The following is a 13,272-nucleotide window of genomic DNA, read 5'->3' on the forward strand; positions in this document are numbered from 1 at the left end:
GATACATTAACATTCATTAGATTAAAAAAACCTACTTCTTCCTTAAGCATATCCTAAGTATAACAAAACTTAGCAGCCCCCCGTCACTGTTTGGTCACTTTTTACAGACCTGGTTAAAATTTTCAAATATTTTAAATTTATCTTATAAACATGACATCCTCTTCTTTTTTCAAGTTCTCCAGGTTTCAATGTAACAAACAAACCCTTTCCAAATACCCTGCAGTTCCAAATACCCTGCAGTTCTGCTAAATTAAACCTACTGTTACAATGAGTCTGAAATTCTCACTGCCCCCATTCTCTGGATAGACGTCCAATTTTAACTTTAAACAGGCGTTTAAGCAGCTACGCCACTGCACATCAGGTTATGAGAGTGCTACTCTAATGGAATTCTTGAAACAAGCTCCTAGAATTCAAGCATGTTTGGATTCTTAGCACAAAACTATCATTACTGTGGTCTCACTGGTCTTGGACGTCCTGATCCTCAGCGCTCAACGTTCCTGGGGATGAGGGACAAGTCCCTCCGACATGAGACCAGCAAGACCAGCTGAGTGACGCCACCTGAGCCTTCTGACCAGTCAAACACGAGTGAGGCCCCAGCCCCTGCCGGCAGAGCCACCCTCCCACCCAGAGGGCAGCCTGGGTCCCAAGTGCCTTTGTCTCTGGATACAGAGATGTCACCTTGGATGTCAACAATACAGCCCTTTGCACCTGATGAAGCTGCACTCTCGTAGCCCTAGGACCATAAACTAAAATAAAACCGTGCTGAATTCTGAATTTCTCTCACAGCCGTCTGACCAGCAGGTGCCCCAAGCAGAACCACTCCAGGGACACAAAGCAGTGGACACACCTTAAGAACTCTGGGGCAGGGACAGGGAAGCCCCCTTGGAGGGGTGATTTGAAAGGAGCTGGGAAGGATGAGAAGCTGCTGGGCTGGAGTGCTGGGGCGGAGCGAGTGTCGGCACCATGGGCGACAGCCTGCCATGTGGGGCAGGAGAGGAGCCCAGACCACCTGGCCAGAGGCCCTTCCTCCAAGCATGCACACAGTCACCCTGGAGCCAGGGTCCCCCACCTGGAACAGGATGCAGACTGCAGCCTGAGATACCAGGAGGGACAGGAGCCACTGACCTCAAGGTGGCACCAGGCCAGCAGCCCCACTGCCTGCAGCGTGGAGCTCCGGCCTCTGCGGCTCCTGCGCCTTTCTCCGGAGCACTGCCCCGCAGTGGCACCAGCCTCCCCGGGGCCCGTTCTGGAAAGACGCCCCAGCCCTGCGCCGTCAGCCGTGAGACTGGGCCATCACTAACCTGACCTCTGGACATTCTGTCCTCTCCTGAGCCGGGAAACGGGGCCAGTGCAACTCTTTCTCTAGGACACTGAGGATGCACTGAGGTAAGATGGGGGCAGCTGAGCATAGCACCCAGGGCACCCTGACACGCTCACCCCAAAACCATCCGGCGTGCCCCAACAAGCTCACCCCAACACCACTGCCCAGCACGCCCTGATACGCTCACCCCACCACACCCAGCCACCAGCTCCTCTGCACTCAAGGCCTCACTGTTCACTTCCCCCAGAAAGCCCTGGCCCCCAGGTCAGGACAGTTGCTGCTCTGCATACACGTGTCCCCACCCACTGGCCCTCGCCCATCCCACCACACAGCAGGTGCTGACGAAGCTTCTGTCAATGACAACGGGAGGTCTGTCAGCTACGCTGCAGTCCAGGCATCAGCAATGAGAACTCGGGGACACTGGAAGATGCCCGGGGCGCAGGGCAGCCACAGCACCCAGGGGAGGTGGGCCACACACATGGAGACATAGGGCCCTGTGATGACTTGGGCAAAGACGAAGACAGAAGGGACAGGTGCTGTAGCGCTGAGGCATAAGCATGACTCTGGACACAGGAGGATTTAAAATACTTTATGTGCACGCTGCCAGCGTCAGTGTCCCAGGTCTCCCTTCTCCAGGAAGACTGTGCGCCCAGCTCCAGCTCGGCCCTAGCCGGACTCCAGTGACAGACGTGAGACAGGAGAGAGCTGATCCCTGCTTACGTGAACATCCCCACATCTCAAGCCAGGCTGAACACTGTCTGTCAGGAAAAGGGTGGTGCGGCCTCCCCCTGGCACAGGAGGAGCAGAGTTGGGCTCAGAGCTCGAGGGAGAGGGCTCAGAGCTTGGTCCCAGGTGGTTGCACCTGTGGGTCCCACAGAGCGATGAGCCGGTCAGCCTCCCTCCAGCCAGACAGCAGAGCGCCGTGCGTGGTGGAGTAAAACGTCCGATGTGTGGCTTCTCCTGCAAACAGGATCTGGAGCTGCAAAGACGGGCAGGGTTAGAACGGGCGCCAAGGGTCGAGTGCAAGGCATACACCTGTCCCTTGTGGCTACAGAGCTGATGGTGGGTGTGGCTTTGTTCTTCCCTTAATCCCACAGCCTGATGTGGTCAGGAAACAAGAGCAGGCCTGGCTGCAGGCACCACAGAAAGCAGCATGACAGCGAGGATGCGGCAGACAGCAGCACCCCTAGATTAAACACGACCGAAAGTGGAAGACTCTGCAGACGGTTTGGGAGACAATGTGGAGAACATCACCCAAAATGCAGAGCGAAAATCAAGAGATGGAAATTGGGAGGGAAAAGATAAGAACACTCGAGGACCAATCCAGCAGTCCAACATCCAAACAACAGAAATCCCAGAAAAAGAGAAAAGAAAAAAAAGACAACAGAAGATAACATAATCCAAGAGAATTTCCCGCCGACCAAGTGCTTGGCTCCCAGGGAAGCCATGGCCCAGGGGAGATGTGAGAAGAGGGACCGTGTGCTGGAGCGTGAGGCACACAGTGAGAGCGGACCCAGGGAGCAACAGCTAGCCTGGGGCCTGATGCTCTCCCGAGCTTCCAAGGGATATGAACATTGATGACACAAGGAGGAAAGGGACCTGAATGGCTGTGCACTTCCCCACCACAACCCTGAAGAACGTCTTCACCGGAGGGACGGGACTCAAACCAGGATCTTAGACGCAATGTGGGGCTTTCACGTGGCACTCATTCTTGGACACTGCTCCCACAGAAAGGTGGGGTCTGCGTCCCCCTTGCGTCTGGCAGGCTTGTGACGGCTTCGGCCAGTGGAGTGTGGCAGAAGTGGCACTTGCTGAGTCTCTAGCTCAGAGATAGGCGGCAGTGTGGCTTCTCACCCCACTGGGACGTCCGCGCCGAAGCCCCAGGCGGCAACGAGCAGCGCAACTGCACTGAGGCCACTATGGTCTGAGGAAGCTAGCCACACAGAGAAGCCAAGGCAGGTGCTCCAGTCAACTTCCCAGCCAAGCGCAGCCCTTGAGGCACCCAGCCCAGGGCCAGCCACGTGAGAGAAGCCACCTCAGGTGACCCGGCCCCAGCCCCGAGTCACTGCCAGTGGTCAAGTCTTCCCCGCTGAGACCCCAGGTGTCACGGGGCAGAAACAAGCCATCCCACTGTGCCCACCTACAGAATCTGTCAGCATAACAAAGGAGTTGTTTCCACCACTGGGTTTTGGGGTGGTTAGTTACATAGCAATCAGGATTGGAACACCTGAAGTTGCACTTTGGGTAGAAAAAAGGCCATTTTCACACATGCAAACTTTCTCTAAGAATTTATCTCCCATGCACCCCTTTCTAAGGAAGCTTTTGGAATAAACGCTCTCACAAAGCAAGGCAGCAAACCAAGAGATGACATCAAACAGAGAGCAGGGTCCAGAGCAGGAGCAAGGCACAGGGAGTGCCAGGACAGTGGTGGCGGAAGAAGGTCCTGGTTGAGGGCCTGGCAGGCGTGAAAGGTGCAGGGCAAGCTCCAGCTGCACCCCCAGAAGCTGAAGCTCAGACACCTGTGCACAGGAAGGGGCAGGAGAGATGACAGAGACAACCAGTGGAGCCCAGACAGAGAAGCACACAGAACACTGAGCCCCGCACACACCCACACAGACACACTGGTTCACACTCACAGACACACCCACACTCACATCTACAAACAGGCAGAAAAAACCCTGGCCGCTGGCAGCTCCGGTGTGGATGGCCCTGGAGCAAAGACTTTGTGCACACTGCCCACCGGCCTCCCCAAAGTCATCCCCTCCCACCCAGGGAGGACGAGAGATGGGCAAGCTGGTGGGCAGAGGCGGGAGAACGTTCAAACCTCAGCTGCCACGGTGAGGAGTTGATCGGTGACGCCTCACCTGAAAGCCCAGGGAGGGATGTCATCGAACAAGCCAACCAAAAGAGCCCCTGGAGACTGAGCGCCACGGGTTGGGAATATGTTCCTCTTTAGCCAAGTTGTGAATTTTAAGCGTGATGACAGGACTCTAGTTACACATCTTAAGAGGGTGTCCTTTATCTTTCAGAGACGTTCACTGACCCATGTGCAGATAAAGCGCAGTCCCCTGTGGACGTGCTCATAACCACAGGTGCGGGAGAGACGTGGGGAGGCAGCCATGAAGCTGGACCTCAGCCAGAGGCTCCGCCCACTTCTCTGTACATCTGAGTTTTCCAAAAGTAGCTGTTTGTAAAAAGTGGCAGCACAGCAGTGTCCTTCAGAGTCATGGTCAGTGCAGAGACCAGACCCAGCTGAAAAGCAGGCAGCAGGCGCTGGGGGTGCCCTCCAGCAGCCACTGTGACTCGTTTTATTTTCTTAGCCAGCACTGTAGAAAGCTCTGACGCTTTAAGCTATGTGTATGTATAATTCTGAAAAGAATAATCTTTTACAATTATTCTCAAGAATCACCATACCTGGGCCTCCTTGCCGTCCATAGGGAGGGGCTGAGCCAGCAGGTCAATGTCGTCCCCGGTACTGCCCACGGCCACATAGCTGTAGGAGCCCCTGGTGTATGGGGCACTGTGCCAGCATGACCTCAGCACGCTCCTGGGTGCCGGGAGCTGCGGGTTTCCTGAACCACAGAGAGGCCACATGTTAACCCAGTCCTCCTGTCCATGTCTGCAGCTGGTCTTTCATCATAAAGTCTGAGCAGTTTAAAATGAAAAGAGCTACCGGGAAGAAAACCAAGCCATGGAGGGTATGAATAAGAGGCTCTCATCCCCTCCACTCGACTGGGAACACCCTGAGAGGCAGCCTCCCCAACAGGGAGCACCACCTGGGGGCTGAGTGCTGAGTGACCACGCATGACCCAGGGTGCCACTGTGCTCTCCTGAGCAGAAGTTGCTTCATCTGTGAAGCTCTCAGAAAAGCCACATCTATTTTGGTGGCAGAGTTTAGAAAAGAGAATTTGAAAGTGTTAGCAAAGCCATTTCAGTTCCCCAAAGACAAGAACTCTCAGCGACCCCCAATATAAGGAAGGAAAGTCCCTGGAGGTTCAGAGCCAAACTCAGCTCTTCTCTGCTAGGAAAGGTTGGGTTCCTGTTTCGAGATTGGCCAGCAAGGAGCACGAGGTGGTGCCGTGGCCACACGTGCTCAGTACCTGTCACCCTGCGAAGCACTTGGGTCAGAGACCGAAGCAGCTCCTCATCCGACAGAGTCTCCATGAACTCGGACTCGAGCCCAGCGATGAACCCGCAGAGGACGTGGGAAGACCTGCGTGGAGAGAACACCACTGCGACGGCCACGTTCCCGCCCAGCTCTCCCCCGGTCACCCGGGTCTCTGGGTAAAGACCCAGTGACATGCAGGGAGCTCCCAACACCACCCAGGTCAGCAGTTCTGCAAGTGTGGGCCCCGAGACCCAGGGGATCCGTGAGGACAGAACCCTCTTCCTAACACCAAGAGGATATTTGCCGTGTCCACTTGTCAGCATTTGTACTGACGGGTGAGCTGCTGTCCGTCAGCAGAATCGAGGCCACGACACAAACCATACAGCAAACACAGTGTTCTTCCCGCCACAGACAAGCAGTAAAGATGCCAGCATCGGTTGAGAAGGTCCCTGAGGGAGCATTAGGTTGTTAACCGACATTCCATGTGATGGGATAAGAAGGGGCAGGAAGCTCCTCTGCGAATGGCCGCTCAGACACCATCTCCCTGGAAAGACAACGGCCGGCCGGGCTGCGGGGTTCCGGCTCCGGGTCTAGCAGACACTGTCTCAAAAATGAGCAAAGTGTGTCCATCGTATGGAAAACTACCACGAGGACTCATTGCTCGTGACACAATTTAAGCTCTCCAGCAAAAGTGAGAATTTCAGAAAACCTGTTATCAGCCACCAGCAGCTCGACGAGGTCCCAATACTGAGAGACTTTTCCGAGATCAGTGGTGGTATTATTAATGTAATTTTTTGATATTGTGCAATGAACTGTATCAACATTTGGAAGACTGCATGAACCATTATTTTCCAAGTGACCAAAACACGGATGGGCAAGAGATCTACTCAAAGTGCGAGATGGACAGAGGAATCTGCGTGTAACCACGTTCCGACACGCACTGATGTGGCTCAGACTCCACATTCCACCTTTAAGAAACTACTACTTCTTGAGTTTTGGTGAAATATCAAACAATACCCACAATTATCTGAAAACTACAGTATTTAAATACTACTCCTTTTCCCAACTACACATACACTTCATGTACTTCAACCAGAATGCAGGAGCAGCCGTGAGAATGCAGCCGTCTTCCCCAAAGCCAGACGTCACAGAGCTCTGCAGAAAGTCATGACACTGCCACTCTCCTCAGTGTATTTTGTTTTAGAAACATAGTTATTTTTCACTACAAATGTTATTTATGCCAACACAGAATAGGTTTACTATCATTTTAAAGAATAAATGTCTTTAAATTTCTCAGTTTTAATTTCTAACGTGGTGAATGTACAGATACAATGCACATAAACAAAAGCTTTGTGGGATCCTCAATAATTTTTAAGACTATAAAAGGGGGTCCTGAGACCAAAAAGTGTGAGAGCCACTGCCCCGGGCCACAGTGTCCCACAAGGGTGCCCAGTGTTCCCGGGACCGTCGTCCCCACCAACATCCTGTGCACAGAGCACAGCTTGCAGAGCTGGGCCTGGAGCAGGTGGCCGAGCACACCCAGTCACCACTCCACTGCCCACCCGAGACCCTAGGCATGTCTCCGAACCCCTGGATGCCAGCTCTACCTTCAGTGCAAAGGAGACACATGGGGCCCCATCCACGGGCTGGAGGAGCAGGCGAGACAGCCCCAGCCATCCTGCTCTCGCGGTGCTGGGGACGAGCGCTCTGGCAAGCCCCTCGCACCTCCCTTCTCATCCTGAGTCCTCCAGGCAGCCAACATGGTCCCAATCCTGCCACATCTCTGCACAGAAACCTGGAGTCACATCTGTCAACTGACCACAACACGCTGTGTCTAACTCTTGCTGGGAAGATCAGTCCCTCCCTCCCTAAGGTGCACGTGGTCTTGCTGTCTGAGTCAGCACCAAGCCCACACGCCACTTTATTCATGCTAAATAGCTGGGCCATATAATTAGCCTTCCATTTATGGGTCTGTGAGTCCACGACTTATAAGGATGTTCTGTCCAATGATTGCATTGGGTTCAAGTATTGTCTCCCGGTTATAGACACATCCCTGTTTCCAATTTCTTCTGCAACCTACCAGCCCAGCTTCGTGAGAATTTCAGTGAATACCTCCTCACAACTGAACACACCTTCTGGTCCACCGCACATTCTTGGCCCCACAGATGCCAACAGGTTGCACACAGGAAGCTTCTGTCTGTCCTTACAGGGGTCAGGCCCAAGGTGTCTGTCACCAGTACTGTGGGTGCCCTTGGGGTCCCCACCCATGAAACCCTCCAGAAACACCTCGCGGTAAACTGACACACTGCTGGGTCCTCAACCAAACCAAGGCCCACGAACCAGCCCCCACTCAGAGCTCACACCTGAGGCTTCCTCAGAGAAACCTGAGGGCATACATACCCAAAGGAAGGCAGGACAAAAAACCCAATAAGCTTCTTGAACCAGGTGGCCGGCAGCTCAGGGGCAGTGTCCTCCAGGGGCGATGTGTCCTCCCACACCACCTGGATGTGCTGGCAGTCCGGCTCCCAGAAGGGCTCCTCAAACTCCAAGAAGATTTTATTGCTGGTCCCAAAGCCGATTTTCCTGATTGCTTCTGCCTTCTCAGCAGGCAGTGGAGGCTCAAAGAAGGTGTCCAGGTGCTCTTTAAGGAAACCTGGAATTCATGAATGGATCAACTGACACCACATAAATTTCTTAAACTGGAATCGACAGCAACAGGGACCCGCCCAGACCCCTGTTAGAGGAGTCAGAGACAGATGCCTCTAAACACACGCTGTCCAGTAGGGACCCACTGTCGGAACTCAGCCTCAGGTGACCAGCACCACTGTAAAGGGACATGAAAGCCACGGGGCCACATGGTCAGTCAAGGACAATGCGAACACCCCACGCAAACTGCTCTGTAGAGACCGTTTCTGGCTCCAGAGTCCTCCGCCTCCACCCTCCGCAGGCCACACTGCTCAGGACAGTTTGGGGTAGCACTGAAATATACAGACTTTATCTAGAAGCTACGTAAACATTAATCTGTACGGAAAAAAGATAAACCTAGTCCAAAGTCAAACATGGGATGAAATCTGCACAGCTCATGCCAATCTCCTTGCGACACAGATATCTCGAGTATCAGGCAGAAAAGGATGAACAGCCCAACAGGAAATGAGGCTCCATGGCATGAGGCATGGGGTCCATGGAGGGCTCACCATGCCCTCCACAGCAGTCCCTGTCTGTCCAGCTTTGTGAACTTGAGCCATTAAGCGACTTATCGCTATTCTCATTTGTCAGGTGGGGGATGTGGACAGATGCATTCCCAGGCTGCCTGAGGGGCAATAAGGTAACACAGGCATAACATGGCTTTCAACCTTCCCCGTCTTTCATCAAAGTGCCATCCCCTACTCAAAGACCTCTGTCTAAAGTCTCAGATCTAGAGTTAAATAGGCTTGTACACATGACTCCTTCCTCGATTTCCGCCAGGACCTAACCTTGAGACTGGGCTCTCGCCCTCTCCCGCCTCCAAGAAAGCACAGTTTGGAGACCCTCCAGAGGCAGCCCCACCTTTCCATAAATTACCTCCAAAGGAGCAGGACACTGACCTAGGTTTTCTCTTAGTGTGAAACTTAATTCCAAAGCACGCAACTGCCACAAAACACAACAAAACGATGTGCTCCCAGACTTAGAGGAGAATGTAAGCTTAGTGGCCAAGCAACGCCCCAGAACCAACTGAGGGAGAAGGAAGCCAGATGCCAGGGGCCCTTGGAATGAGGACTGGAGGAAAACCTGACACGAAAGATAGACTTGCCTAAGGGCACGGTGACCAGGACGTGATGCGCTGGGAAGCGGGCTCCGTCCTCGCACTCCACCAACACTGGAAACGTCTCCCCGGGGGACGCGGCTTCCTGGAAGGACCCACTCCAGTGAATAGTCTTCACGGGCTTGTTAAAAACCATCGTGTCCCTGGGTAGGGAGGCCATTATGTGGTTTGTGAGTCCTTGGTAGCCCCTGGGAGAGACAAAGTTGTTGGCACTGTTCAGAGAACAAGACACTGAAATAGGCCCTCTGGCTGTGCTCAGCCGCAGGAGGCGCGCTGGGAAGGAGGGCAAGAAGGGAGTGGGCTCCCCCTGTGGCTTCCGGAGTCGACCACGGGAATTTGAACACCTGCCTCCTGCCTCCAGGGCTAACAGGAGGATTAAAAGAGCTAATGGACCGAAGCTCCCAAGGTGATCAGGGCCCCCTCCTCACCGCCCGGCACTCCAGTTCCGAGCGCTTCCTGAGTCACAAGTGCCCGCCCCTGTGCAGGAGCCTGGAGTGACCACACCAGGGGGACACCCGGTAGAGCCCATTAGACAGTGCCAGTGAGGGGACAGCTGCCAGCCACAGGAGAGAGCCTGCCTTCCCATATCTGAGGTTGACATGCTTAGCACATAAGAGGCCTCGGAACCAAGAGAGGAAGAAAGCATTATGAGGTGCATTCCCTTCTTTTAATCACTTTTTCTTGAAAATAATTCTTTTCTTTTTCTAAAATTAGCCAAACTAGAGAAACAACCAACCAATCTCTCTAAAACAGGGAAGACAAAAGGCCCTGAGTCCCTCCCACCTCTCCCCTGCCTCCCAAAGCTTGACCTGAGATCAATAGACCTCCGGGGTGCATGGAGGGGGCCTGGGATGCATGGAGAGGGTCTGAGGTGCATGGCGGGGCCTGGATGCGTAGAGGGAGGTGGGAGTGCATGGAAGGGGGTCAGGGTGCATGGAGGGAGGTCGGGGTGCATGGTGAGAGGTTGGGGTACCTGGAGGGGGCCTGGGGTGCATGGAGGGGGGTCAGGGTACATGGAGGGAGGTCGGGGTGCATGGAGGGTGGTCAGTGTGCATGGAGAGGACCTGGGTGCATGGAGGAGGCCTGTGAGCATGTAGGGGGCCTGCGGTGGATGGGGGCGTCTGGGGCACACGGAGGGTCCCCCTGTGTGCAGGGAAGGACTCCGTGCACACGGTGGGCTGACTGGGTGCAGCATCACACACATACCCAGGAAAGGTGCAGTCTAGCCCGGGCAGCACAGTGTACTCTCCGAAGGGCGCAAGGGCCACCAGGTCCATGCTGTGGGTCCCGCTCACACAGCATTCCACATTGAAGAAGCTGTTCAGCACAGCCAGCTTGAGCTTCTTGGTCTCCTCATCCTCTGCCCAGCGGGCCATGTGCCGGCTGACCTCCTGCCTGAGGTACTCCCCGACACTGGGGACTGGAGTCTCGGCTGCATGCAGGAACTCCCGGGCCCGGTCTATGAGGCCATGGAACAGAGTGGCCAACTCCACCACCAGCTCAAGGCTCACAGTTCTCCCAGAGCTGGCAAAGGACACAGAGGGCAGGCCCACGTGACCCCCGGTCTCCACCAGCTGGTTTTCCTCGGACAGCTCCTTCTCCCCCAGTAGCCCGTACTTGGCAGCCAGCTGGAAGACAGGGTTGCCCTGGGAGGGCCCATGGATCCAGTGGGCGCCCACCTCCACCACGCCACCTGGGAGGGGACAGGAAATGCCACCTTGAGATTCTCTCCCCACAAATGGCAGCCCTGAGCCTTCTGGACCACACTCAGCCCTGCCCTTCCCAAACACGCTCTGAAAACCCGCGCCAGGGCCACCTGGTCCCTGAGGGCCACAGTCCCTCAGGCAGGGGGGCCTGGTAAGATCCAGGCTAAGGGAACACCTGAGCAGGAGTAGGGGCCTGCGCCTGCCTTAGGAGGACACGTGGGGAGACGGCCCGGGAGACCTGAATGGAGAGCTACCTGCAGGGGTGGACCAGGGGCAACTGTGTACAGCCACAGCTCCCCTTCCCCGGAGGGGCGGGCCCTGCTAACTGCGGGCAGCTGAGCTTCGGGGACCAGTGAACTTCTGCTGGTTAAGAGCGGTGGGGCAGAGACTGACTCAGGGTTAACCCGGGCGCAGGCCGGGCCAGGAGACGGCAGAGCTCGGGCAGCACCGGTTGGGCTCCGGGAAGTAGTGCCAGGAAGGGGTTCCGCGAAGGAGTTCCGGGAGAGGCCGTTACCGAAGCTGCGCTCGGAGCGGATGCGGCCGCCGGCGCGGGCCGTGGCCTCCAGGACCCGAAGGTGCGGGGAGGCCGGGTGGCGGCAAAGTCTCTGCACCGCGCCCAGCCCCGCGATGCCGCCGCCCACCACCAGCACCCGCAGGCCGCGGCCCGGGGCCTCCACGCTGCCGCCGCTTGGCTCCATCGCGCCGGCCGGGACGGTCGCCGCGCGTCCCCGCAGCTAGGAGGTGAGGAGCGCACCGAGGAGGCGGGAGGCGGGAGGCGGGCCGGGCGCGGGGCGGGGGCGCGGGAGGCGGAGCGAGAGGCTCGGGGAGGAGGCGCGGGGAGAAGGACGAGAGGTGGAGCGAGGGATGCGGGGCGGAGCCGGCCTCCGCGTCAGCCCCTCCCGGCTCCGCGCGCCCCTCTGGGTCCGGCTTGGGGCTTCCCCTGGAGGCGCAGCCCAGGGCCCAGGATGGTGGCGGAGTTCTGCGGGCTCAGCGGACGCCCCCGGGAGGGCGAGGGCAAGCGGGGAGGGGTCGGTGTGTGTACCCCTCTGCCAGGCGGTGTGGGCAAGTGTCCCGACGGAGGGAGAATCGGCAGGCCGGCCAGGCGTGTCGTTTTTACTTCCAAAGGCGGCGTGGGGACGGCGACCAGAAAGCGGAGGAGGCGCCTCCCTCCTGCCTCGGATAAGCGGGCAAGCGCCTTCACCTTGGGACCCCATGGAGCCCATGGATGGAAGTCCGAGGAGCGGTCTGGTGGTTGCTGTGGTGTCGGGGTGGGACGGGGGAGAGCTTAAGATGTCCAAAGTGGCTGTGTGAGGCAGCCTCCAGGGGATGACAGTGTGCTCCGTAGTGTGTATACTTGTGTATGTGGGGGTATGTATGTGTGTATATGTAGTCACATGTCTACATAACCAAAGGACGTGATACACACGAGGTACTTGTCAACCTTCAAAATAAAACAGCCAGTTATTTTACCAGCAAAACGAGTTTATTTGCTAGTAACTGAAGAATTGCAATTCGGGATGCACGTGCTATGGTGAACCACATGCAAATCCAACAAACAAGGAGAGGAACGTTAGTTCATGGACAAAAAGGAGAAACTTGGGAGGGGTTATCTTGAACAGAAGTCCGTCAGACTTCCCGCAGTGATGGTTTCTCATTGGCTGAGTTGCTGGGTCATTGATTTCTGTTTGGGATGCAATGGACATTTCTCCCTGTAATTGATGATTCTTTCCTGCCGACGACTTCTCCTGGGATCTGTAAGTAACTGTCTTTCCTGTAATTGACCTCAAGTGGTGCTGCTGGGAACTCTCGCTTCTGGCCCCCTAAGTCCATTTTTTTTCCCTGCTTTTTTGGGAAGATTGGCCCTGAGCTAACATCTGCTCCCAATTCTCCTCTTGTTTTTTTCATCCCAAAGTCCCAGCACATAGTTGTATATCATACTTGTAAGCCATTCTAGTTCTTCCATGTGGGACGGAGCCACAGCATGGCTTGATGAGCTGCCGTGTGTAAGTCCAAGCCCAGGACCCGACCAGGTGCCACTGACGTGGAGCGTGTGAGCTTAACCACTTAGCCACAGGGCGACTGCCGCCCCCACCCAACCCTGCTCAACTCCATTTTAAATGAGGTTTCCCTGTGTTAATTTTCACAAAACAAAGTTCAGGATAAACAAGACGTGAAGGAGAAACGTCCCTCATACCCCTCCTCCCGCCCAGCAATGCAGGCGTTTCTGGACTTCCCCTGATTCAGGCAGGTCTGTGCTCTAGTGCTTTTCAGGGATTGGAAAGGTCCTGCCTTATACTAAAAAGATCATCAGGCTTCCCTGTAAACCCTGTTAGGG

General features: G+C 55.6%; 1 protein-coding gene and 1 long non-coding RNA gene across 2 annotated transcripts; one reads left to right on the forward strand and one right to left on the reverse strand.

Moving 5' to 3' along the window:
* Positions 1-1,896: 1,896 nt before the first annotated feature.
* PAOX (polyamine oxidase) lies at positions 1,897-11,678 on the reverse strand. The gene is made up of 7 exons (XM_070630935.1): positions 11,452-11,678; positions 10,438-10,924; positions 9,220-9,419; positions 7,830-8,082; positions 5,422-5,534; positions 4,736-4,893; positions 1,897-2,300 (listed from the first exon to the last, which is right to left on the reverse strand). The coding sequence occupies exons 1-7, from the start codon at positions 11,633-11,635 to the stop codon at positions 2,157-2,159; spliced, it is 1,539 nt and encodes a 512-aa protein (XP_070487036.1). The 5' UTR covers positions 11,636-11,678; the 3' UTR covers positions 1,897-2,156.
* LOC139085138 (uncharacterized) lies at positions 9,769-12,411 on the forward strand. Its single transcript, XR_011543213.1, has 3 exons — positions 9,769-9,883; positions 11,352-11,678; positions 12,063-12,411. It is a non-coding gene; the product is annotated as an uncharacterized lncRNA (long non-coding RNA).
* The last annotated feature ends 861 nt before the right edge of the window (positions 12,412-13,272 follow it).

Source organism: Equus przewalskii, chromosome 1 (genome assembly GCF_037783145.1).
Source record: "Equus przewalskii isolate Varuska chromosome 1, EquPr2, whole genome shotgun sequence".
Taxonomy (NCBI): domain Eukaryota; kingdom Metazoa; phylum Chordata; class Mammalia; order Perissodactyla; family Equidae; genus Equus; species Equus przewalskii.

Coding starts and splice junctions, on each gene's coding strand:
- PAOX (XM_070630935.1), bottom strand. CDS start 11,635: ATGGAGCCAAGCGGCGGCAGCGTGGAGGCCCCGGGCCGCGGCCTGCGG. Junction 5,535..7,829: donor TTTGTCCTGCCTTCCTTTGG/GTATGTATGCCC, acceptor CTCTCCACGCAG/GTCTTCCCACGTCCTCTGCG. Junction 2,301..4,735: donor TGGACGGCAAGGAGGCCCAG/GTATGGTGATTC, acceptor CCGTCTTTGCAG/CTCCAGATCCTGTTTGCAGG.